Raw genomic sequence first — 26430 nt, forward strand, 5'->3', positions numbered from 1 at the left:
GGCAATATTTTGAATATTTTCCTAAAAAAATAGGAAACTTTTCATTCCTATGTCATTTATGGAGAAACGTGTAAGTTATCCTCAGTTGACGTTAGGATTGTAAAGGGGTCCTTGGCAAAAAAGAATCTCAAATAATTTGAGAAGCGTTGCTTTACCTGACTACTCACGAATTCTGACAACACGCACCTTGCAGTGAAGTAAGGAAAGGGTTAAGCACGTTTCTCGTTTCTGATTGGTCCCTGCAGAGACCGCTCCTCCCCATTGCGGAAGTGGAACTTGTGAAAGTTCACCCTGCTTGGAAAACAACTCAAGTGTCAATTGGTCCTCTCGAAGACAAGACCTAAAAGAAAAGCAGCAATGTCTTTGTCATTTGAAGGAAGAGTTGTGCTCGTCACCGGTGCCGGTGGAGGTAAAATGACCATGGAAATATGTTAGCACTGCATGTTAGCTCGACTGTCATCGATGATAACCCTGTAGTTTGTACGCACAGTCGTTAGCTTCGGATTGCTAATCAGCTGATCGGGATGTTTATGATGGCAAAGTACACTCATTCCGCAAGCATGTATTTTTTTTTGTCTAAGCTCTTCGTTGTTTTATGTTGCTACAACCTTATGTGCTAATGAGGAAACGCGTATAGCTAAATCAGCTCTAGAATTAATTAAACACCAATTTGTAGAAATTACACTAAAGGATAAACCATCGCTTCCAGTCGGCCACAGGGATCAAAGTACAGTCGATCGTGTATGTGAAAGGGCACATGGAGTAACACTAACACAAACGGACAACGTGGGTGTAGATTTAGTTAAAAAATGTAAACATAAAAAAAAAAAGGAAAACACTCAAAGCAAATCGCTTTTTCCTGTGCGCAGGTCTTGGGAAGGAATATGCATTGGCCTTTGCAGCAAGAGGAGCCTCTGTTGTTGGTAAATATAAACTCTGCTTTCATCCCCTTCAATTCAAGTTTAGAGGGACTTTATTGTGTAACAGGGAGGCAAGGGGTGGCAGCTGCCAGCACCAAATGCTTTGCCATCCTTCTTGTTGGCAGCAAATTTATTAAAAATTGTATTATAAATGTTCCTAATATTGTCTACATTGTTTGTATGAACATTTTAACCAACCACCGGTTTAGAATTTGCTCAAAAACCCCATTCAACCCCTTTGTGTATGTAAACTGACTGTAGGTATAAACTGTCAAATATTTTTTATAAAAACTATTATTGCATAGCCTACTTCAACATTAAGCTATGTTATTCACATAAAACTTGACACAGGATGCAAATAATTAAACCTGAATTTGATGTGTGCGTGTTCGCCACCCAAGGTAAAACATTTTTTTAAATGAAGAGGAAATTAGTGGAGGCATTGTATTAGAATAAAGAGAATAAACATAATGCCCGACATATAGTGGTCGCTCCATTTTGGCCACATGCTTTTGCTGAAATTATGTGGTCATGGGTAGCATTGTTGTAAAACTCAATGTGTGTGTGTATATATATATATATTGTAAGTATGGCAAAGCCGCGCACCTTCCAGCATGACTTGATTTGGTAGATGAAGACGGCCCTCTCAGTGTCTTGGCTGGGTAAAGGTAGACGCCGTGACCGGTGGCGGAGCGAAAAGTCCTCCACTTCACGCTCAACCAAAGCAAAGCAAAGGAAATGTGAGGCTTCACCATCACTAGAATCTACTTTATAAAGTGGATATATTTGGCGCGGCGGCAAGCAAATCTTGCTCACTTCCAGACCCGGAAATGTATTTTTAGTATGTGTGATGGCATGCTTGAGTGAATGACGTCATCACTAGACAAAACTTTTGGCAAATTGAAATGATTGATTTTTTTTTTCCTCATATGTTTGTCGGGGTGTATTAAAAAGCCTGCCCTGCAGGTCGTAGTTTGCCCATGTCTGATCTAGATCCATCGCGGTCACCAAATTATGAGGGAAAAAAACACAATGTTACAAGAAAAGGATTAATGTTACAAGAATCTGGTTATAATATAACAGGAAAAAAATTCCAGGCAATACTTGACTAGATACACAGCATGTACTGTTGACTCAAGGGTGCGTGTGCGCGTGCGTGTCGAGGGGGGGGTTGGGTTTGACAATTGTATGTGATATTACAAGAAAAAGTTGTGATAAAATGATAATTTTTTTTTTAATTTTATGAGTATAAAATCTAAGTGTTACAAGGGAAAAGTCATTTTATATGGATTAATTTTGAATTTGCAATTTTACTGGGAGAGCTTTAACTCAGCTTTTCCCTTCTTCCTACCAATTATTCAATCAATTAATTGAATAAAATGTTTTTGGATTAAAGTGTATTACAAAGGAATTTCCTCTGCCGTCTGTTTATTAACCAATAGTTATTTGGTATTGTTGAGCGATAAAAGAAAAAAATTAAGCAATATCGCAAGGGATTGATGTCCTAACCAACCTTGAAGAAACTGATTCAGTCAATGTCTTACTTTGAGCAAAAACAAATTTGTCCTCTTTAATGAAGGATGACAGAAATCTGAACATTTTTAGTTTTAGGAGTGTGAATGCAGAGGATTTGCAAGCCGACAATAAAGGGATTTCTATTCTATTCAAACTGCAGCTCTAAATCCTTACTCAATTATTAAAATATTTGATTAATTTCCTGATTGATTAATTGACACCTATTATTATTCTTATTATCATTATTATTAAATAGTATTGACTAGGATTGTAACAATATGAAAATTTTTTAATGTAAAAATGGGGAAAAAAATACAACATGGCTCAGTTATTTTATTTTTCCAAATGCGTCATCAGCCTGTTGTCTTTTCTAGCATTTAACGATATAACGTAACTTAGCATGACTTACTGCTGAATGTGAAGTAACATTTTGCACGGTTCTTGCTCAGTCTGACTTGTGATCTTATTGCACATCCACTGCTTTAAGAGGATCAAATGTATCACATTGTAGTGCATTGTATTGATTGACAGTGATTTAGACGCAAGACGTGGCCATAAACATGTTAAATAATAGCCGCTATCTACGCTGAACTTGCCCTTGAACTGTGTGACGAGGCTTAGCAAAACGCTCCCAATCACCGGCGGAAAACTGCACTCATCGCCCATTTATTGCTAATCTTTTCCTCCTCTCGCTATATTCAAGTGAATGACCTTGGGGCAGACACGAAAGGGGGTGGAAAGAGTTCTGCGGCTGCCGATAAGGTTGTGGACGAGATAAAAGCCAAGGGAGGAAAAGCAGTGGCCAACTACGGTGAGAAGTTTTTGGATCAGCCTCCATCTTGTCCTCTAGCTGTTTTCACTTCTGTCATGTGTCACTAGCTCGATTTTTGTTTGAGCTCATGGTACACAGATTGTGCCCTAAACTTTATACATTTTATTTTTTATATATTTTTTTTCAAATTGTTCCTTAGGAAATGTATTCATCGGTCGTTAGACCCCACATCATTACTTCTTATGCGGAAGAAGATGGATTTGTTTGCAGGTCGACAACCATGCATGGATTCTTATGGACCTGAAGAGTTTAGACTGTATGAAGAGTGTTGGTCGTGTGTCGACATAATTCAAATGCATCATTTCCAAAAGTTGAACCAATTGAAATGATGCATTGCGATCAATATCACAGTTAATTGGATTTTCCTTGTTCATTGTGTGTATTCTTTTCATGAGCGTATTATTGCAACTGTCAGTTTTAATGGAAAATCACTCAGCTGGTTTTAAAGCTCCCCTCCCCATCTTGGCATTGCATGCTCACAGACTCTGTGGAAGATGGAGAGAAACTCGTTCAAGCGGCGCTGGATGCGTTTGGAAGAATAGGTGAGTGCTAATCGATAGGCCAGAAACGGCAGGGGAACAGTTGGGGATCAATAACATTAATCACGGCTAGCCTACAATTTTTCTTTTTTTTTTTTTCTTCCTTTTTTGGCTGGGGGGGTGAGTCCGTTCCAGAGCTGTGATTCGTTCAGTTTGGCCAAACTCACTGGTGCTGTGATAGAGCCGTTGTTAATATTTTTGTTTACAGCTTTGACAGCCCTCACTTGTATACCTTCAAAATCTCTCGTCTAATATCTTGTTTTTCAGATATTGTCGTAAACAATGCCGGGTAAGTCATTTTACGGTGGCAAAACAACTCTTCCATCACTGTCCCCGTTTATAACCCCTTTTCTCTTTGGAAGAATCCTTCGTGACCGCTCATTCGTCAGGACAAGTGATTTGGATTGGGGTAAGGTCATGAGATTTATAAATAGGCGACGTGCTTGGTTTACAACTGTTCTGACAGGAGTAAAAAAAAAAAAACATTTTTAATGAGTTTTCACAGTATACTTAGTGTTAAGAGAGTTGCATGTGGGAAAGCCACCGTCATTGCATTTTTCAGCAGCAACAGTAAAACACAAAGACAATGAGTACACTTATGCAGAAGCTAATGTCATCCACAGCTCACTCCCAGTCACTCAGGCAGATTTGCCCATGTGACGGCACCTTACCAGGTCACATCTCCTAAAGGCACATACATGACAATATCTATTGTGTTATCTTTACATTGGATGCCTGAAATTTGTTACAATGCATTTATAAAGTGTCAAAATCAATTCCACCATGGTCAAATGTGTTAGCATGTGGATGGGTAAAACAATCTAAAAAATGTCAAATGGCGGTTCGCTGTACCAGGTTTTAAGGTCAAGAACAGCATGCAATAAACTAGAATTTACGTTGTTGCCAGAAGGCCTTGTCAGTTACCACAGTACTTACAGATCTTTATTTTTTTCATTTTGTGCTTTGAAGTGATTTTCATTCTATTAATGTAACTGATACTATTTACAGTTTTTTAGTGTTGTTTACTGTTTTAGTTGTAGATTATAGCACATACTAATTTCAGTATGAAAATAAAATTATTTGAGAATATATGTAACAATTTAATGACTGAATGGCCAATTAAGCATTTAATTTTTGATTGTAGTTAATAATTGCACATTGTAATTGCTTTTGTATTTCCAGACCTCATTCACAGAGTTCACCTGCGAGGCTCCTTTTTGGTGACCCGCGCCGCCTGGAACCACATGAAGAACCAAAAGTTTGGCAGGTAATAATTGCTCGCATGTATTGGTGCTCAACCCGTCTCCTGCCAGAAAGCCGCAGTGTAAAGACAGACTTGAGCTAGTCTAGAGCCGCAGGTAGTAAAACATAAATCAGTTGCTTGATGCGCCTGAATATGGTGAGCTCAGTTGGTTTCACGGTGTTACAAGAAAAAGGAATCAGCATAAAAGGCTTAGACAGCACATTAGATATGGATATGCAAATCAGAACGGGGCGGGGGTTCATTTGGCTACATGGCTTTTAGGATTGACCTGGATAATTTGAATAGTCCTTTAACTGAATCAGTGCTGATTCATGTTTAAAAAAAAAATAAAAATAAAAAAAGTGTTCTTGATCAAGCTTCAAAATGTAGTAGAAGAATTTTTCATGGTTTGACCTCGGCTCCCTCGTCCATCTTGTCACGCATCATTTCCAAACCTCCCCCCGTTGACTCCCGTGTGATGGCTGCCATTATGTATTAATGCCACCTAGAATCATCATGACGGCTTCAGCCGCGGGCATCTACGGCAACTTCGGCCAAGCCAACTACAGCGCCGCCAAGCTGGGCCTTCTGGGCCTGTCTAACACGCTGGCCATTGAGGGACGCAAATACAACATCCACTGCAACACCATCGCTCCTGTTGCCGGCTCACGCCTCACAGAGACCGTCATGCCTCCAGGTAAGCGGATGCATGAAAGAAAGGCAGTTAATTTTTAATGGGGGTGAAAATGGGTATTGCCGATAAAATGAAAAACAATCCTATATCGAAACTGTCGTACACTGAGGACTCCCCTGTAATGGCTAAAGTTTGACCGCTACAAGGATATATAGTTCTTTTCCCATTATTTCTTATAGGGGGGGGGATTAATTAGAAATTTAATTTGAGCTGGCTCGGGTGGTCCATTAATTTAGAATGGTGATCCATGGTCACCATGGTAACGAGAGAGACATGTCTATCCTTATATTAGCCATCATACCCATAAAATGAATTTTCAGGTACAACTATTGCATGTTGACGTCAATTTACTTTTAAAATCATCAATTTCCCAATCGTTTATTGTCCTTGCATTTTGTCAGCCAGTCTATTCTGTTGTTGCTGTCACACAGTACAGTCACATGGCTCCGTACGCTGGGTTTTAGCGCCAAAAACGAGTCCTTTTAGGGCTATACTAAATCTACCCATCCATTTTCTATGTTACTTGTCCTCATTAAGGTCTTGGCTGAGCTGCAGCTGATGCTAGATGACTTTAGTGTGAGAGGTCAGGCTCACCCTGATGTGTTTGCACGGCTCATGCAGACAAACAACCATTCACATTCACACCACACCTATGGACGATTTAGAATCCTCAATGAACCTTTATATTGGGAAGATGGGGGGCAGTTGCACGACTGGCACTTGTTAAATATCCACATTACAAATGAACTGAACCAGCTACAAGATGGTTGCAAAATTTGCATTTTCCTTTTAAGGTGTCGGAATCAATATTAAATGAATTCATCCCCGATTTAAAAAAATAAATTAATTAATTAAAAAAAAAAGTAACTAAGAGTAACTTAACTTGCTTAACTCATTACGCTACAAAGACAGTAATATTGTAAAGAAACGTATTACTTTGACATGCAAGTAACTAGTAATATGTAATAGTCAATATTTGAACCCAGAACCTCTCGACTGTGAAGCCAATGTATGAACTTATCCACCCTATATGGAAAAATATGCAGGATAAAACTGGTTTAGTAAATGTTTTGAGCTATTTTATTCCAGTCCCTTTGTGCATTTAATTTCTCTTAGGGTTGGATGAAATGCCCTACTGGCACCATAGATAGCCCACATGCCTTTGGTTCCGCATCCCCCGGGCTACATTATAGTTAAGAGGGCCGTTATTACTAAAACCATAAAAATGTAGACTTGCCATATTATTACATATGCAACAAATTGATGGCTAAAGCACTTTTGGAAAACAGTTTGTTCAACTACTGCTCAGTCATGTTAGTGTCACATCACAGAATAATAATACACAATATTAAGTATATTTAAAAATTAAATATACTTTTTAAAAGGATGATTTAGTCTTACTATGCTACTGTATTCTAATGTTAGTTATGATGGTGTTACATACTGTATGACTGAACAAGTGGCCCTTCACAACAGTTAAATCTCTTTGCGTGGTTGTGCATGACTAACTTCTAAAACGATGCCAATGATAATGTAGTTCGACAACTAGCTGCTATTTCTGTGCACAGCTCTGCCCTAAAATGTGTTAGCAGTGCAGTGAAGTGATCCCTGCAGATGCGCCTTGAAACGAGGCAGTGGTTTTCTACCGTCTGCCTTTGTTTTATTTAGATCTGGTGGCGGCGCTGAAGCCAGAGTATGTGGCTCCCATGGTGCTGTGGCTCTGTCATGAACAATGCCAAGAAAACGGAGGACTCTTTGAGGTATGAAGCGAGGTCTCACTCCCACCGATAAATGAATGATGCCACGAGCCTGTTCCAACGGTTCTGATGAGTCATTTGCTTGCAGGTTGGTGCAGGCTGGATTGGCAAATGTGAGTCTTTTTGTTTTTAGTCCTGTCTCCATGCATCTGTTATTAATTAGCCCCAAGCACCAGCACTAGATTTGCGCTTGCCGGCATTTAAAAATGAGCCCTTAATGTCCCTGTGTGTGTGTTCAGTGCGCTGGGAGCGAACTAAGGGCTGCATCACTAGACAGAGGAACCAGCCCATGACTCCCGAGGCTGTCAGGGACCAGTGGGACAAAGTTTGTGATTTTACAGACTCAACCAAGCCCACTTCAGTGCAAGGTCAGTGACTCTCTGGCATGAGCGACACACGCTGGAAGGTTACCAATTGAACTGTGGCACAAATAAACAGAGGAGGAAAAGTGCCATTCCGCTGCTTCAATTCCGAAACGGTACACTGCTTGTAAAAAGTCAACCCTGGACATTTTACGCTTTCAGAAACGTGGTATCGGAGCCTGAACAGAGGCAACAATTTGTCAAGGACGATAAGCAGTTGAACAACAGATATGCACTTATCCTAAACAACTTTGGGACAAAGGCAGACTACAATTGCCAGGCAATCAGAATAAACTGTGAAAACAAGCACTTTTTTTTTTTTTAAATATTCCATCCCAGATTGCTGTTTAGTTTAAACAGCAATGACACAGAATGGTGGTGCGAATTCTACCTGGGCAATTTTCTGCCTTGGGTAAAGCAGTATCTGGTTTCTGCCTTTGTTTAAGGGAATACAAAATACCGGGGCATGAGGGAATTTTAAGTTGAAGCACCCAATCCTGAAAGTATTAAATCACACCAGATGATTGGTGCCGAGGTCATTTATTAATCATTGCTGGATGCTGTTTCACTGTGTGAAAGCGCTTCACTGAGTTATGTATATAAATCTTGAATGGATAAATGCGCATATGCTGCAGTGACTGTTACGATTCTGATGCAACCATTTTGCAAGGGCTCTGTGTAAGAGGTTACTACTGTACTGAAATTATATCGCGCCACATTAAAAAAAAATTCTGTCATACTTTGTGATGAAAAATGTCATCCCTCTCTTTTTATGGTAAGGAGTTGATGACAATTTTCTCTCAAGGTAATTTCAAGGCTCAATTGGAATTGGCGGATTTTAGTACTGATGTCATTTTTACATGCAAACCTATTATATAAGTGCCAATGTTAACGCCAATGAAGCCTCCCCTTTAAGGTATATTGGTAGACAATTTCTTTTTCAAGTTAATCTGTAATGTCACCAAAATTGGTATTTTTTTGACAGGCGACAACTTACACATGAGCATCATTGCACATTCGTCAAGTGTGTGGTGTAAAATCAAAACCCAAAGCTTTTGCTAGCCACTCATCTGTATTCCTCCTGAGTTTGCCTCCAGTCGACGGAGGCAATCTGCGGTTAGAGGTCATGAAAAGTGGAGGGAAAAACAAGTCGAGGTGAGGACTGTTTGGAGTGAGCCACATATAATTATGGTTGTAATGATCATTTAGCGTTACTTCTCTCTGCCTCCTCCGACCCTCTCAGTCGTGCAACGAACACGGCGCCGTGTGCGTCGAAGCGCACGGGGGTGGCGGCCCCAACGGGAGCTAGCCACTCTCATTAGCATGACATTGTGCTGCCTCCTCATTTGTAGCTTAATACCGATCCTTGTTGCTATAACTACCTGCCAATAAGCAACAGCCCTCCCTTAACTCTGATTTGTGAGATTTCTATCAGCCCTGGAGCTGTTTCTTTTGTTCTATTTCCTACCAGCACTGAAATGTTTCATCGTATGGATAAATCATTGAAGAGAGGGGGAAAAAAAGGCCAGCACACCTTAATTTAAGAAATGTTGGAACTTGTCCAACTCAGATTGCGTTTACTCCCAAAAACAAAATGTTCGACAATAACAATTAGTTTTATTTATTCGGCTCGTAGGAAGTCTTTCATGATAATGTGTCGTGTTATAGCCCACCATCGCGTTTGAAAAACGTGGAGCTAAGTCTGTGGCATAGGCCATCTTTCTCTTCTGTGCATACTGTTATAGTAGCTTCAACTTTTTTTTTAAATCTAGTAAATTATGTCAAGTACAGTTTAGTTGCATTTAACTCTTAATTACATGCAATCTTATATGAGTTTTCTCACAAACATTGAGGTACAATCTTTTTTTTAACTGTTCAAACTGCCTGTAATCTTACATTTAGAGTGTCCTTTCATTGTGGGCAGCCTGCAATAATGATGCTGTCTAATCAGCATTTTTTCAGATGCCACTCCTGTTACTAATACAGATTTACACAGATTTGTGTCGAATATTTGTGAGAAAAATACATTTTGTGTACACAGGAAAAAAAAGCACAGATTTTTTTTGCTTTAAGATTATGAAAAATGGGAGCAAAAATAAAGTGTTGCATTTATATATACCCAGATTAGAATCCTGTCATTCTGGGTAATCATTTTATTGACTGTCGCATGTCTGATCATGAGTAGCATCGCACTTCCGACACCCATTTGTCACAGAGAACTGAGAATACTAGTCGCCTTAACACGGATTTGGCCTTCTTTCTCTTACCCGTTTGCAGAATCACTTCAGTCGATTGTGAGCGTACTGACCAAGGTAGAGTCGGGACAGGATGTTGCCGCCGTCCCAACCTCTGCCCCTGCTGCATCCTCCAAATCTGGCAGCAATCCTGTGAGTAGAAGCATAGAATTGAGCATTAGCGTCAATGCTGACGTGGCCATTCAGAGTTGTACAAACTTTGCAGCACATTAAAGTGATCCATTTCAAGATGACCAGACATTTTTCTCATTTCTAGCTTCCATCGCCAAATTTGATTGTATAGATAAGCGGTGTCTGTGTGGCCAAGCACGTTAATGATTCATTACTGGGGTCCAATATTTAACACGGAGCTGAAAGGCAATGAGTCTCCGATGTCTGCAGTCCATGGCGGTCTTAATTAAAAATGGGGCAGTCAGTGCTTTGGAGCGCTTGTCATGCGGCTGCTGGTCACTATTGTGCAGAGCGGGGAGCAGTCACATCTGTCGACCTGAATGAAAAGCAGAGATGGCGGCCAGTAATGAGACTAATGAAGAAGCAGTTGGCCGTGAGGGGTTCACAGGAAGCCTGATTTGATAATCAGTTGAGTTCAACAGAGCCTTTTTTATGAAGGTGCCAAAAGACGGGGGAGGGGGTGGGGGTTAAACGCATCACACGGTATTTCAACTCGGCTAAATACGCGAGCATCTTAGCGTCTCTCGTCTGTGTGTTAGACTGCGGCAGTGGGACAAAAACTTCCAGCGACAACGTTCAGCTTCTCGCACACGCAGTGCATCCTGTACGCGCTTGGCGTGGGCATGTCTACCAAGGACCCCGACCACCTCAGGTGTGCGATTGCCGCTACTTAGATGATGTATTCAAGAAGCATTGTACTACCGTATTGTTTTCTCTAGGTTCCTGTACGAAGGTCATGCAGACTTTAGCTGTCTCCCAACCTTCGGGGTCATACCTTCCCAGGCGGCCATGATGGAAGGTGGCCTGAGCTCTTTGCCCGGACTCAACATTGACTTCACACAGGTGAGGAAAACACATCGTACCGCTAGCGGCATGTGCAACGATCACTGATTTAAATGTTTTAAGTGCATACCATTTTCACATACTTGAGTCATACCAATGTAAGGGGAAATATTATCATTCAAAATCATAAAGGCCTACTGTGAAGGTTATCAGCATCTAACATTCTTAGCTGTCACAGATGTGAAAAATCAAATCAACCCAAATTACACAATTCAATTATTTTTTCACATTTTTCCCCACAGTTCTATTTAAATTGATTCTCAATTGAGGCATTGCACCTTTTTCAAGTATTTTTTCTGTTGCCAAAGATCGACTACCCTTTGTCCACTTTTTGCTCGTCATGTATGTACTGCATGTCATGCATCAGGTGTTACATGGTGAGCAGTATCTTGAGCTCTACAAACCTCTTCCCACCTCTGGTATGGAACACTCAACATAGCCTGAACTCTCCCCCCAAAAAAAAAAAAAATTAAATCTAGATTTTATTATTTTTTTTTTTTTTTAAGGACAACTGACTTCAGAGGCCACAGTTGCAGACGTGTTGGACAAAGGCTCCGGGGCGGTCATCCTCCTGGACGGTGAGCGAGTCCTACGTGATTGCGATCCTCACTGCTACTAAAAGTCCTTCCTCTCCTCACTCAGTGAATACATACAGCGGCAACGAGCTGCTCTGCTTCAACCAGTTTTCTGTGTTTGTGGTCGGCGCCGGAGGATTCGGAGGCAAAAGAACATCGCAGAAAGCCAAAGTGTGTGAAATTCAGTGTTTTTATGACAACACAATAAGACACGAGGAATATTAATGCCGCTTCCTCCTGTGTTGGATAAACCCTGCAGCTTCCAGTGCCGCCGCCTCAGCGAGCTCCAGACGTAGTGCTGGTTGATGCCACCACTAACGACCAGGTGAAGAAAAAGCAAATCAAATGTGAAAAGAATTGTCAGAGTGATTCCCAGGCCTTCTTACTGTAGATGTCTCCAATATTCTGATCTATGACGCTCATCTCCTTTCTCCTAGGCAGCTTTGTACCGTCTGAGTGGGGACTGGAACCCCCTCCACATTGACCCCAGCTTCGCTGCCATGGGAGGTAAGACTTGAATTGCTTTGACAAGAATGTTCAATCTGAATTCTTTTAAAGGAGACTTGTTTTTATACAGTTCCCAATTCCTAAAATGTCTGACACACTTTTGTCAAACCACACTAAAGATCAGAATTGTATAGCCAGCTGAAATGAGCTGATATTTAGTGCACGGCCATTCTCTTAAGTGAATGACAGCATACACTGCCCAATATACAGCTGGGCCAATGGTGAGTCAAAAAAGGCAAATAGCCAACACTAATCTTTGCATACACCAAAACAAAAATGCAGCTCAGCTTACGTTTTGGCTTCGACATGATCGATGGCACGTCATACCTGTTGGGGATTTGGGTGTTTCTGCATGATACTGTTTCAGACGATGTGGTTTGGCAACTAGACTCCAGGCTTGACCGTGGCGTTGCATCTTTGAGTAGCTCTCAAGCAGAGAAACTGCACGGGGGCTGTTATGACGTAAATTAGCCCCACTATTAACGTAAAAGTGGGGTAGCAGGACTTGTTCACAGACAAGCTACCCAAAAGATTTACGTAGTTTACTTTAATGCATAATCAGTGGGCAGGCACTCCAGCAACCCAACTACTTGTACACAAGCCATTAATTTGTATTCTTTTGTCTACTCTTAACATTTTTGTTCAGGTTTCCAGTCACCCATCTTGCACGGCTTGTGCTCGTTTGGTTTTGCGGCAAGACATGTCCTCAAGCAGTTTGCTGACAATGACCCCTCCAGATTCAAGGCCATCAAGGTTTGGAGTATTGATTTCATTCACTTTTGGTCGGAATAGCAGTATGTCACAATAGTAACTTTTTTCCCCCTCAATATAATGTATTCTTCTGTTTACGATGGAATTTGTATGCAAAGCATAAAATGGCGATTTCTATTGCTAACAGACGGTAACTCTGGTCATTTTAAATTTATGGCCTAGATGTGGCATGAACTAAGTGCGTGTCCATGTACTCGAATACATTTATTTTCTATTATCTATCAAGCAAATTCTTCAAATCCTTCCCATACCTTTTTTTTTTTTTTTTTAAATCTTAGTTCTGTGCCTCCTCACAGGTCCGCTTTGTGAAGCCAGTGATACCGGGTCAGTCTCTGCAGACGGAGATGTGGAAGGAAGGCAGTAGAGTTCACATTCAGTGTAAAGTCAGTATTTATCATTCCAGTCCTAACACTTGCATGTTATTCAGCTTCTTACTTGATCTTTGGCCTCTTCCAGGTAAAGGAGACTGGCGCCGTGGTGCTTGCCGGGGCTTACGTCGATTTACACGAAACAGCCGAGATGTCTCCCGGTATTCCTCAGGTGTGTTTGTGTGAATCTACACCCCTTTTAAAAGGAGGCTGCAACGTTAAAGGTCTCATTTGGATTGCGTAGGTGGGGGCGGGCCTTCGGAGCGAGCTGGTGTTCGCAGAGATCGGACGCCGTATCCAAGAGTCTGGTGCCGAGCTGGTCAAAAAGGTTAATGCAGTCTTTGGTTGGGAGATCACCAAAGACGGCAAGAACGTCGCGCAGTGGAGTGAGCGCACTTAAGCATGCCGACTGGTCCTAATTAAGTGCTTTAAACACATGAGGTTTGAAAATGGGACTTCTTGTCGTCCTCTAGCAATCGATCTAAAGAACGGTAGCGGCACACTACATCGCGGCACCTACAGCGGAAAGACGGACGTAACTTTCACGGCATCAGATGAAGACTTTATGGAGCTGGTGCAAGATAAAGTCAACCCACAGAAGGTAGGAATGAGCAGAGTTCAGTGGTATCTTGACTTCTTTATGACGGGACACTAAAGAGATGGATTTTTTAATTATTTTTTTTTTTGGCCCATTCCGATATTTGGAAGAAAAAAAATGTCTGCTCGCCGTTCAATAAAATAACTTTTTTGGTGCCTTAACACTTACAAAAACGGATTTTAAAATACTTTAGTATTTGTTTAACTTAACAGAGAGAAATATTCTAGTACATAACTATGCAAAAAAAAAAAAAAAAAGCATTAACTGACGAATTCAGCTTTAGATTTAGGCAAATTTATATTGTTCAGCAACATAATCAGTAAAGTTACTGGCAAAACATAATTTATGCCCTTTGTGTTAACTCAAATTTCTTCCAATCTATTTTTGTAAACAAGGGGGACGGAGTTCCGTTCCTACAACACAACAGGGCACCGTTGTACAGTGAAGCCCGTTTTCAGATTGTAACCCTTGCCAAAGACGGACAGATGGTCCTTCCTGTCGCTGGCGCTGCAGTGACAATGGGAGAGTTATACGTCACTTTAGGCCACTTCACGAGAAAACACATGAACACACAAATGTACTATAGTGAATGAAGATGAGATTTTGTTATACATCAAACCACTTATTTCTTTACATTCTCTTATCTTTTTATATTCATATTTTACAATACAGTGCTGTTATTCTTTATAAAAGCATTTAACGAAAATGTTTATGTCCTCCCCGGTGCGGGAACAGATTAATGGTATTCATCTATCCTCTAAAGTCAGCTGAGACTGGCTGTAGATCACATGCAACTGTGAGGATAAGCGCTGAAGAAAATGGATACAATTTTAAATAAAAGCAAATTAAAATGGAATGCCCGTAAAATGTCTTGTTGCCAATTTGTGATTTTTTTTTTTTTCCGAAATTAATTTTTCATTAGTTTCGTGCAAGACATTACAAAGGTCTGAGTCAGAAATAAATGATGAATGGCATTGGTAATTAATTTTATAGGTTAATATTCTCCAGTGTCCATCCATCATTCTCTGAACCACTTTTCCTCAAGATGCATCCATCCATTATCTGAGCCGCTTTTCCTCACGAGGGTCTCGGGGATGCTGGAACCCATCCCAGCTATCTTCAGGCAGTAGGCGGGCACACCCTGAACTGGTTGCCAGCCAATCGCAGGGCACACAGACGAACAAACATCCGCACTCACAACTGTACCAAGGGCCAATTTAGAGTATTCAAACAACCTACCATGCATGTCTTTTACCCGGAGAAAACCCACCGTGGCACGGTGAGAAAATCCAAACTCCACACAGGAAGGGCAGAATCGATCGCACGACCTCTGCACTGTGAGGCCACTGTGCTAAACAGTCGGCCACCGTGCCGCCCTAATCTTCAAGATATGTCTGAGAAAAATATTTTTATTAAGAGAGAATTATTGAAAGAAAAAGTCAATTTTGGGGGGGTTTAAGATGTCAAATTAGTTAATTACATTTTCTTAATGTAATCTAAGAAACCTAAAACACAATTGAAAGAACCGGCATTAAAGCAATTGAAGATGGTTGGTGCTTTAATACTGTTACTGCACAACTAATCCAAAGTTTTGAATGCCAAAGCCAAACTAACTTTAAGAACACGCTACAAAGGCAAATTTGATCAATTTTTTACTTCCCAGAGTGAGATTCTGAGAACACTATTGTGGTATGCTGAAAAATGTCCGACATCTTTTTGTTACCACTGTTAGACCAGTTAGGGATGCAACCTGGATATGTCGTCATTCCACGACACATTGTCTTGAAAAATCCAGTGTGAAGCATTCAGCTCTTGTTATAAACAATTTCTTGTTTAATTCTGAAACAGCAAAGTCAGCCTTGAAAGCATTGAGCGCAAGAAAATAATGAACCTTTATGGTGAAGTCTGTTTCCCCAAGTGTCCTCAGTGTACATGTGAGTGAGCGTAACCAATTTGTAAAGACTTCATCCATTCATCTGATCACATAAAAAGCCAGGTGGGGGGGGGTCTTCAAAGATGAAAGCACTCGCAAGTAATCAATGGACGTCATTTGATATCTCTGTGGCATTTCATCTGTTACAGGCGAGCGGCAAATTTATACCCTGGTCACGATGCTTCATATTGATCATAGTGTGTTTTGCTGGCAAGGAAGGTCTTTTCCAGCATCTCCCACAGTCAAAGGAGCAACCGGGGAAAGAATAGCTTTCAGATTTTTGAAAAGGACAGCTGCTGTCACAGCTTCAGATACCTCGTTAAAGACATTCTGTCTAAATATTCTGAGATTGGGGTAGATGAAATGGTTTTTTTTTCTCTGCTATTTAGGCATTCTTCTCAGGCAAGCTCAAGATTCGAGGGAACGTCATGCTGGGTCAGAAGCTGGAGGTCATCCTGAAGGATCACGCCAGGCTGTGAGTGCCTCCTACAAGCGCCGACCCACCCACTGGGAGGAAGAGAGGGGGGGGTCCATTCACCTTTCTAATCAACACCATACACAGCCTGCGGCAGAATTTATTGTAATCCGTCAATACAAAGCCGAAATGGAATGGTTATTAAAAAATGCTCATAAGATATCATAATAAATCCTCTCATAAATTAATATGGCCATCTGACAAGTAAATGAAATGCTTCCCCATCCCTAATGTAAACGTATTTCCTGAAGGTGGTTGCCTGGTTAAAATAATGGCCTGTTATCTGAGATCCATACCAATTAAGCCTGAAAATGAGTGTAATTGAACTAGTTACTCCCTTTGGACAGATTCAATTGTCGATTGTTCGACCTTGACGTGCCATTAAAATGTCACGTATTGATTCCCAAGCAGACTTCAATCACTTTTTTCTTCCTCTGGAAGCACATCAAATGCTGACAGAAATGCATTTGTGGAAATGATCAGGACAACAATTTAACCAACTGTCCAGAAATGTGATCTTTTCTCTTCTAATCAATGCTAATGTGGACATTTATTAGTATTGTTTGCTCTTCTAATAAAATAAATCAAGTTTATTCTGTTCTCATGTCATAAATTCAATCAATTCTATTGTACATGAATAGGCAGCATGGTGATAGTTGGTTCGCAAATCTGTCACAGTTGAGAGGTTCGCCCCAGTGCAGTGTAGTTATTGACACAACTGTTCCCAGACTGAGCTTCTGCGCCAATTACTTGGCAGATTTTCTAGAGCACCTTCAAATGACGACCGGCATACTGATCATGCCATAGCTAAAGTTAAGCAGAGCTGCAGAGGTATGGTTGACTCGCATCCGGTTGGAATCCCAAAAAAGTCACCCGCTTGTGCCAACTCGGTTTGAAAAGTTGCATCTTTTGAAAAAAGAAAACTAAAGCACCGACTTTGATCAAATTTATTCCACTTTCCAGCGTGTGTAAAAGCAAACACTTTGCCTCGGATAAAATGTATTTATCAACTACAAGATGTGAGCAGTACACATCCTTTTTCCTCAGACACTTAAGAGGTTTGTAAAAATAAAACATGAATTGCACTGTGATTGTTTGGGTCAAAGAAGGAAAACAAAAAGCATACATGTGCCTTTCTGTCAGTCAACGCGTTTCATAAATAGAGCTGGATTTGTACACAAGTGTTCAAAAAAATGGCGTACCCAAGCTTTTCCTACAAGGAAGCAGAAAGAAAAGTAGTACTATAATGAGAATAAAGCCCAGAAAATAATGTAGTTTTAGAATACAGTTCAGATAATGGAAGGCTGCAATATTGAGCAGAAAAAGTTATTAGGAGAATAAATCTTTAAAAAAAAATGTCAAGAATAATAGTGGTAGTGTTACTAAGGTTTGACCGGGAAAAATGTTAATTGTACATTTTTTCTAAGTTGTGCATCCCTTGTAATAAGACTTCCAGACATTTCTGTCCAAATAAGTTTACCATCATTTTATAAGTATAATATTCATCTTCCGCTTGTAATAGAAATTTTTTAAATATTTTTTTCAAATTTAAATTCTGTTAAAAATGCAAATGAGCGACTAATATTGAGACTTAAGACTAACAAAAATATTAGAATAGAATCGTTTTATAACTTCATTCTCATAATTCTGTTCTGCAGTTGTTTTTGGTTTTCTTTTCCGTGTGCCTCTATCACTCCTTGCACGTTCGTGTGTAAATATGTCATCTTCAAGGAATCAAAAACTAACGTGTTTTGTTCCTCTAACAACGCAAAAAGGTGCAACTCCTTCACATTATTATAGTAGTATGGACAATTAAATTGGCTTTAGTCTGCCTGTCGTGGGTTTAAGGACTTTTGGGTCCCTCAGAGGTGTGTGCAGATGATAAAAAAATCTAAATGGTTGAGAAAGCAACAAAAAAAAAACCATTTTAATTCAAAACATCCAAAAAGAATCACATTTACTAGCAGAAAGTGTGCTGTTATTGGAATAAAACATCTGTACAAATAAACAGTTAAAACCGGCTCACCCACGAGATATCTTTCCATCTTAATTGGGAATAACAGCAGCAGCAGCCCCCTCAAAAATTAGGAAAAGGGGGTGCGCATTATTTCAAGGGGGGGCACTGGTTCAATTAAAGCTACATTTTGTGCAACTTTATACAAAGAATATAGACCACTACAGCTAGTTAGCAGTCAAAGATTAAGGACACTTCATACAATTGGCGATAAATATCTAATGTGCTGTACATCATATCCTATTTACATTATTCTCAACTGTTTCACAACTCACAAAAAGTTTGAATTTCAGGATGAACCTAAAGTGCACCAATATTTAAAGGTGAAGTTAATTTGACCTCTTAATTATTGATTGCACATTTGCAACGGTCCAAATAGCGTTAACTTTTTGCGAGTAGTGTATTTCAGCCTCTCCGTTATGTGCAAATAGAGAGATATTTTCTGATGACACCTTTCCAGACTCCATCTGTTGCGCATCGTGTAACTGAGCTCAGTTCGATACAGCATGTGGTCTGATTGAGCGGGAAAAAACAGAAAGGTTGCAGTCAATACTTGCCTTAGCTCTAACCTGCCTGCAGCTACTCTATAGTCTTTTTCAGGCGGCTGCAGATCGCACTTTGTCCCTGACATATAACTGCAACAAATGACACAAGTGGTGTTTATCGCAAATGTGCTTTTAAAAGACAAACTTTCCAACGGGAATGTATGACCGGATCCAGTGTACTTGGATGCTTACTTATCGTCTGTTTACAATCAATCCGAGTAACAAGGAGGAGATTCTCTTACCTCCTGTCTGTGCAGACAAATCTCAACTGGACCTCTTTAATAAAAAAAAACAAAAAAAAAAACAACCCTGTGGCCACTTTGTGGATTTCTGAGTACACTAGTGGAGCATCTCCACAGTCCTTGTCTACGAGATGAACTTGACATCACTCTTTAGGTTGCCATGGTGACGCTGTTTGGTGGTGATGGTGGTGTTGTTGTTGGCGCTAAAGCGGTTAGGAAGGATCCTCATCTTCATGGTGCCATCAGCGCCGCAGGAGAAGACGTGATTGGACGGCCCCACCTCCACCTGCATGACGCCCGTGCCCAGGTTGCGGAAGAGCGACTGGCGAGCGTGTTCGTTGGGGAAGCAGTAGAGCAGACACTGCGTGGCCAGGTTCCACACCTGGAAGGACATTGGATATTTTTCTCCGTGGGCAAGATTACAATTGTCTGAAAAAGGTTCACGATCAAACGTTTGTGATCAAGTGCGTTAGCATAACATAAAAAAATAAAAAAACAAAAATCCTAACAATGAATCAGATGTTCATCCATTTCCCCTAATTAATGTTGCCGGTAAACTGGAGCCAAATCCATCTGATCAATATGATTAAACGATTTTTAAGGATAAATTGCTGCTATAAAAACAAAACAAAAAATAACGAAATGATCAACCATTCTTGTCCAACATTTGTGTTACAAAATCCATCCACATGAATATTTAGCATAATAACATTAATTTTAAAAAAATTCCATCTCACATGATCAAACATTCTCATCTGAACAAACATTACCTTGACAAACACCAAGTGAGTGAATAATTCGTAATGATCAATTTACTCATTTTATAAGAGCTAAAATTGATTAATCTGTCGGGCCTGAGTTTTAATGCATCCTTAGTAAATTTGTTATATTGTATAGACTAGTTCATTCTGAAAATGACAGTTTTGCGTTGCGTCTAAATCTCATAAAAAGACGGAGATGAACGTGTAGACACTAGTTTGAGATTCGTCTACAGGTCGTTGTAGGCACGAATTACCACTAATAATGGAGCAGGTTGGTAGCACGTTGTTCCCCGCATAGCAAGCTGATAGGAAGCTGCTCTGTTTGAAAAGCCAGCATGGGAATCGTTTTATTTGATGAGCTCCTTCACAGGCGCAGAGCCTGTGTATATGACTTAATTAATGTCACATAATCTGTCCGTTCCATACGCTCCCATCAAACACTCCAAACTCCATGCTGCTTTTCAATCAGCCGGCATGCAATTAAAGACTTCACATGATGGGGGAATAGGGTGGCTTGAATCTAAAGCAGATGTGATGACGGATGAGGCGCCGCTCTGAAGACTGGCTTGCCGAACCTCGTGCTTTTGTTAACCGTCAGTCAAGTTGTGGAGCGAGCAGCTGCTTTGTTTCATTCCCGATGACTGCTTGGACTTGTTCTGATGGCCGACGCAATGAGACATAACTGATACCCTGCGTGACATTTACCCTTACCTTGTGTGACAAAAACAATACAAACAGCTTTTTTAAAGAAATCATTATATATTGAGTATTCACCATCATCTTCGACACCAAAACAACTGAAACAAGGGTATCCCGCGCATAATCATGGGCAAAGATGGCTCTTAAGCATTCACTATGAGTCAGTCACTTGCCATCTATAGCCATCAATGGCAGTGGATGAGTTAAGCAGACTTACAGAGAATTGTAATTGGAAAATAAAAATAGGTAAATGGCATTTTCTGCCTCATGGGGCCTTGAGACTAACTTTTACTGCAGAAGTATATCAGATTATGTCAAAGAAAAAATCTTCACTGCAATGTAAAGAAACTCATTTGTCATTTTCTGTCTATGATTGTGACATAAGCACAGCAAGCGGCATTGATCTCAAGGTCCATCCTCAGGCATGAGAATAGTTCAGGAGTGAAAAAGGTGAGAAGTATTCGAGACATTTTGCAAAAAGGGGAGTAACGACTTTCATGCCACCATCCTTGATTTTGAAGCCTTCCGATTTATCTTATTCATTATTCAATCTAGCAGTGATCTCTCGTTTCTTTTCAAAGCCGCATATACACTGAAATAATAATGCTCTCATCTCAACTAACTCACAAACATCTTTTACCACTGTGAAATGTGTGTCTGTTTAGTTGAACACAAATCTATCATTGGCCTATGAATAGCAACAGGTGGATGCACAGGTTAATTGCACCTTCTGGCGAGAAGCATCTGTTCAGCCTGTCACTATATGTCGCAGGCAGAAAGAGACACTATTTGTAGTAGAAATAATTTATGGACCAATTAAGTAATATTGGATAATTCCCCACAGCATACTTGATAATCTCTCACGACACAATGTGCTGTTGCAGTGGTTGGAAATCACTTCCATAAAGGTCACAAGCATCCATCCACAACTGACAATATTCACTTATTGTATATTAGACAGAAAAACAAGCAACATAGAAAACAACCTCCGGGGTGGAGGTGGCATTATGTACCTTAAGGCTGCCTTCGGCGGACCCGCTGATGAAGCAATCCTCAGTCGGGTCGACTGCGAGTGCTTTGACAGGCGAGTCGTGGGCCTGGAAGCTCTGCCGTTGGTGTCGGTGAGGGAGTTCCAGAATGCTGATCCAGCCCTTCCTCCCGCCCGTGATTAGTAACTGCTGCCTGGGCGCCATTAGCAAAACGGTGGCGCCAGACTCGTGGCAGCAGAAGGCTGGACAAGAATTAGACAGCGATCGGGTAAAAAGCTTGACTCCATTTTCTTTATGATGAAGGCAAGTCCTGAGTGTTCTGCATGCTCACCATGTACAAGGCAGTTAACGGGAGTCACCAATGTGTCCCATAGACACACATTCCTGTGAAGAGAAACAAAACCTTTTTTTTTTTTTTAAATTCATGTAGCGGAAAGACGATGGGAAGCAGATGAGTATACTGTGCAGTGGAGCCTCTAAGGCCTTTGAGATGATTAAAAAAATAACATATATAAAAAATTTATCGAACCAGCATCTCAGAAAGGAACTTAGCGGTTCAACTGTATAAAGAATTTTGTAGATTGTGTTACCGGTTGTCTGTCGAGAGACCAGCAGTGGCAATGAGGGAGGAGGAGCCCACAAAGAGAAAATCATGAGCCGTCTTGTTGTGGCAATGCAGAGTCTGGCGCGCACACACACACAAGATGCTTACTAGCACTGACAGTAATCGAGAGGCAGCGGAATAATAAACAAAATGAAAAATTTGAGTAGGAGGAGGAGGGGGAAGAGGAGGAGGAATTGTGTTGGTGAGACATCACCAGAGAGGTTTTGACCCAAAAAGCACGTGACATAACAGGCTGGTGTGCAGGCGTACCAGATAGGGTTTGGGAGCAGCCCCGCTCGTGTTGGTCTGCCAGAGACTCAAACCGCCATCGGCATCCACAATCCCAAACTGCACAAAAATAACAACCACTCTGTTAGAATCAAGTCAGACGGTTCATTCGATTTTTTTTCTTCACACAGCAGGCTCAATGTCAGCTGCACTGGGGACACCTGTTGAGATGCGTCGCCCCCCTCAGGTAACGCACACCAGGGTCTAAACCGCAGCGCTTACATAACTGCTGGAAATGTTTGCAAATTCTCCCAGCGTCTCTTGCACTTTTTGGGCTGAGTCGACAGAGGCGATGGAGACGGCGTCGAGGCACCATCTGAGGACATGTTTTGCGGGAGGCGAGTGCACTCAGCTGAAGAACAATGTGCACTGAAGCCAACTCCCGGCTGTGCTTCGTGCAAACATGGCGAAGTTGAGAAAGAATGTGTGAAGATGCCTCTCGGTGGGACAGGCTCACATTAGAGCAAAGAATAGTGAATGGTTTTTGAAAAAGGCGAGGTTCAATGGGAGCAATAGAGCGACCTTATTTCCTTGATGGTTGAATCGAATCCTGGTCACTCTGGAGTTGCCTGGACTTCTGAAGCAGATGATCTGCTGGGAGTGACCCCACTCGAACATCCTCACGCTCCCGTCTTGAGCCCCTGTCAAGTCTGCCGTAACAACAAAAAAGGAAAAACAAAGATGATCTAACTGCACATGGAATGATATTCAGATTAAAAAATTTAACAAAATGACTATTTAACTCAAAATGACAATAGTTTATTACTGTTACAACAAATGACTCGACTTTTTGAGGGCTGAAAAATGACTGAAACCGGAACCATTTCTGCAAGCAAGTGCATCCTGATGACGATGCACATGCGAAAAATTAAATGACTGGCCCGTTTAATCTGATATTACGTGATTGGCAAAAATGGTTTTTTTATGTCTAGTTTTCCCCAAACACATTAAGACATTAAAAAATAAGACAAAGATAAAGACATTCAAAAATCCTAACCCCCAAAAGAGACAGATTTGGACTTACAGTACGGCAGCGTGGGATGTGAGGTCATTCTTCTCACGTTGTTGATATTTCTCTTGATCATCTGAAGGAAGAAGGCGAAAACGAGGAGGACAAGAAAGTATGTGAGCCAGTGTCAGTGCAGAACTTCATTGTGGTGCCTTTTTTAGTAACTCTTGCTCTGTAAATTGAAGACCTTTTTACAGTGACACACATCACATTGTCAACCGTATGTGCTTGAGTGCTGTTTGTCATTGACTTGGGATTCTGATGCAAATGCTGGATGTGTTCCAATGAATACCTCAGTGGCGTGGGTGCTCACCTCATATTGTGCGGAGCAAACTTCGCATGTGCTAAGTTTTTTTTTTTAGTCATTTTGCTAGCTTGAGAGTTTAATATTAACGTGATGGGACTGAGCCACTCCACAAATGAATGGGTTCCAATAGAAGAGCTGCACCATCTTTAATAACAATGTCAGCAAGGTATTTAAATAAACAAATACACTCAGTCTGTTAAGTAAATTCTTGATAAATAGGCAAACATCTATTAACTTGTGTTGCGTGACCACTTACTGTCCTAAGACGGAAAACAAAAGACTATTTAATGACATGTTCTGCTGGCTTTAACTGGTAGCTACGTTTCTTACTGGCTGTGTGCATACTTATTAAGAGCAGCGGATTCTCTGGTGAATATGAATGAAGGTGACTCACAAACATTCATCTCAAAGAGTGAAACCAAATCAATCTTTCAGCTGCTGACGGCAATCTAAACCCGCAGCAGTTCGTTGCGCAGTGCGTGGGAATTCAAAGAGCAAACATCTGAGACTTATTTGACAATTTGGCAAACATGCTCACATGAGGGAACGTGATGCTGAGTGACTGTTGATAGTAACAGAATGGCTGCAAATTTTCAATGTGGCACACTTGGTTGCATGAATGCTTTGCCAAACATGCCGCTTAGGAAATCAGTAGAACTGACCACGGAAGCTCCCCGGCCCGTCTGATGGCCTCCTAGCCACGGCATGTTGATGGGCGTGCCGGGACTGCTGCGAGTGTATGGCGTGGTCCCGTGCAGGGTGACAAAGTCGTCATGCGCGTGGACTACTAGGAAGTCATCCGTGCCCACTCTGCAGAGTCAATAACATTTGGCATCAAAGCAGTGAACAGTAGAGCCTTGCATAACTCACACTGCAAAACAAACTGAAGTACATAGCCAAGTTGTCTAAATCAAATAATTTAAGAAGCAAACACAGGCATCGTGTCCACATGGCACCAGTCCAGCTTCCAACGAACGTGAGAGGCAACTCCTCTTACCCTTTAGCTTCCACCTCCTCGTCATCGATCCACGTGAAGATCTGTGTGGCCAAAATGGATGACACGTCCAACTCCTGAATGTCATGTGTAGAGGCCATGACTAAGCAATTGCGATTTGCCTGCAAGACACATTAGTGGACACATTGAGTGGGAGTGCGTGGATAAAAGTAGAGAAGAACATCCATATGTATGTTTTTAAGACCACATTATTGATTTTGGTGTCTATTTTTAGTGACGTGTACACAGCAGGCCTACCTTGTTGATGGCAAAGGCCGTGATGATGTCTGACTCCTTGTGAATGATGCGGGCCTTCCCCCCAGGGCAGCCCCGATCTGACTCAGTCTGCGCACACACACGCACGTCCAATCATCACAACTTTATAAAGATTTCTCCAAGGCAAATAGTCGCCGTAACGTCACAAAGTATTTCGTTTTTAACGACACAGCCATTGACCTGACAAAATAAATAAAGTGTCAAATTATTATATTTTTTTCACTTTCGAAGATAAAAGCTGACGTGCCAGCACAGAGGCACGAATCGGCCTTGCTTCTTCGTGTCCAACACTGTACATGCTGTCAGTGTGTTAATGTGCGCGTGTTTGTTGTGCCTTCAGGGGTTAGGAGAGGACATGTGGGGCTTCATCGTGCCGCACTGCTAACCTCGAGCGAGCAACATAACCGGGTTAGCGCCATGAGACAGCAGGCGCGCAGTGGCCTATGAGCAATAAGTACAAGCACAACTGCGGAGGTGACTGTTATATTGTGATTCCACAATTATTCAAAATGAGACGCACCCTCAGAGCAGGAGATTAAATCACAGTCTTTACAGCATTCATTCAAGAGGAAACGGCGGTGCCTCTCTCTGTCAGATGCGATAAAGTACAATTTGACTCGCAGAAATCTAAATATGGTGGTTTGCCATTTACGCAGCGCGCATAATCTCTGTGGGATGCAGATCGACTGCGACAGTGTTAGGTCCAAGAATGAGAATCTATTCAGCTTCATGCGTCAGTCCTCGCAAATCGTGAGACAATTAGCACTGTACTTAGGGCAGGAGCTAAAATGTGGTTTGGTTTACAGGATCAGCGTATGGAAAAATGTGCTCCAGTTCTGTCATTGCAACTCGATGACGTGATTGTTGCAATTCTACTGCAAAATGCAAAATGCAAAAAAATAGGCCCTGTAACGCTCACGCCAATAAGATTTCATTGACCAGCCACGCACATTGCTGCACTGTCATGGTTTATATCGTTTAACATTAAAGGGAGTGCGGGACAAAAGTCTGCGAGTTAAGTTTTCATTTTACTGCAATTTTTTTTCAATTCATCTTCTATAACGCTTGTCCTCATTAGGGTGATCAGAGATTATCTTCACTAACTTGAGAAACCTGTGGTACCCCTGATGGCCTAATCAGACGACCAGATTTGTTTTCATTCACAACGCTGTCAGACTACAAGATAATATCGGTCTGTGTCTTGGACCAGACAAGAAGTCACATTACAATTCTGTCTCCAACAAGACCCGACCAATCGTCGAGTGCTTCCGTCAAGATTCTGTTCATTCATGCGCACAGGTCCGTCGGAGAAGCAGACAAGCAGCTGCCAAAGTCATGTAGACG

The 26430-nt window shown here is 41.3% G+C and overlaps 2 protein-coding genes across 5 annotated transcripts in view; one reads left to right on the top strand and one right to left on the bottom strand.

Annotated features, from left to right (window-relative positions):
- The first annotated feature begins 249 nt into the window (after positions 1-249).
- Positions 250-16951, top strand: hsd17b4 (hydroxysteroid (17-beta) dehydrogenase 4). The gene is made up of 25 exons (XM_088294195.1): positions 250-409; positions 870-923; positions 3139-3246; positions 3750-3809; positions 4074-4095; positions 4169-4215; positions 4989-5073; positions 5559-5746; positions 7412-7503; positions 7589-7613; positions 7740-7868; positions 10140-10249; positions 10828-10940; positions 11008-11131; positions 11499-11550; positions 11638-11709; positions 11774-11877; positions 11966-12031; positions 12144-12213; positions 12860-12966; positions 13281-13367; positions 13441-13524; positions 13597-13738; positions 13826-13953; positions 16273-16951. The coding sequence occupies exons 1-25, from the start codon at positions 358-360 to the stop codon at positions 16360-16362; spliced, it is 2211 nt and encodes a 736-aa protein (XP_088150321.1). The 5' UTR covers positions 250-357; the 3' UTR covers positions 16363-16951.
- A 336-nt stretch (positions 16952-17287) lies between these two features.
- dmxl1 (Dmx like 1) overlaps positions 17288-26430 on the bottom strand; it is a 47098-nt gene continuing 37955 nt past the window's right edge. For all 4 annotated transcript variants that reach the window (XM_088294244.1, XM_088294228.1, XM_088294235.1 and 1 more), the window contains 10 exons: positions 25069-25155; positions 24814-24932; positions 24479-24626; positions 23525-23585; positions 23023-23150; positions 22483-22560; positions 22199-22290; positions 21940-21992; positions 21633-21850; positions 17288-19541 (listed from right to left, as the gene is read on the bottom strand). In XM_088294244.1, coding sequence (XP_088150370.1) covers positions 19284-19541; positions 21633-21850; positions 21940-21992; positions 22199-22290; positions 22483-22560; positions 23023-23150; positions 23525-23585; positions 24479-24626; positions 24814-24932; positions 25069-25155 — 1242 coding nt within the window. In that variant the 3' untranslated portion in view covers positions 17288-19283. The remainder of the gene's footprint in view (positions 19542-21632; positions 21851-21939; positions 21993-22198; positions 22291-22482; positions 22561-23022; positions 23151-23524; positions 23586-24478; positions 24627-24813; positions 24933-25068; positions 25156-26430) is intronic.

Source organism: Idiotropiscis lumnitzeri, chromosome 1, assembly GCF_059441095.1.
Source record: "Idiotropiscis lumnitzeri isolate Australia: NSW breed Sydney's pygmy pipehorse chromosome 1, RoL_Ilum_1.0, whole genome shotgun sequence".
Taxonomy (NCBI): domain Eukaryota; kingdom Metazoa; phylum Chordata; class Actinopteri; order Syngnathiformes; family Syngnathidae; genus Idiotropiscis; species Idiotropiscis lumnitzeri.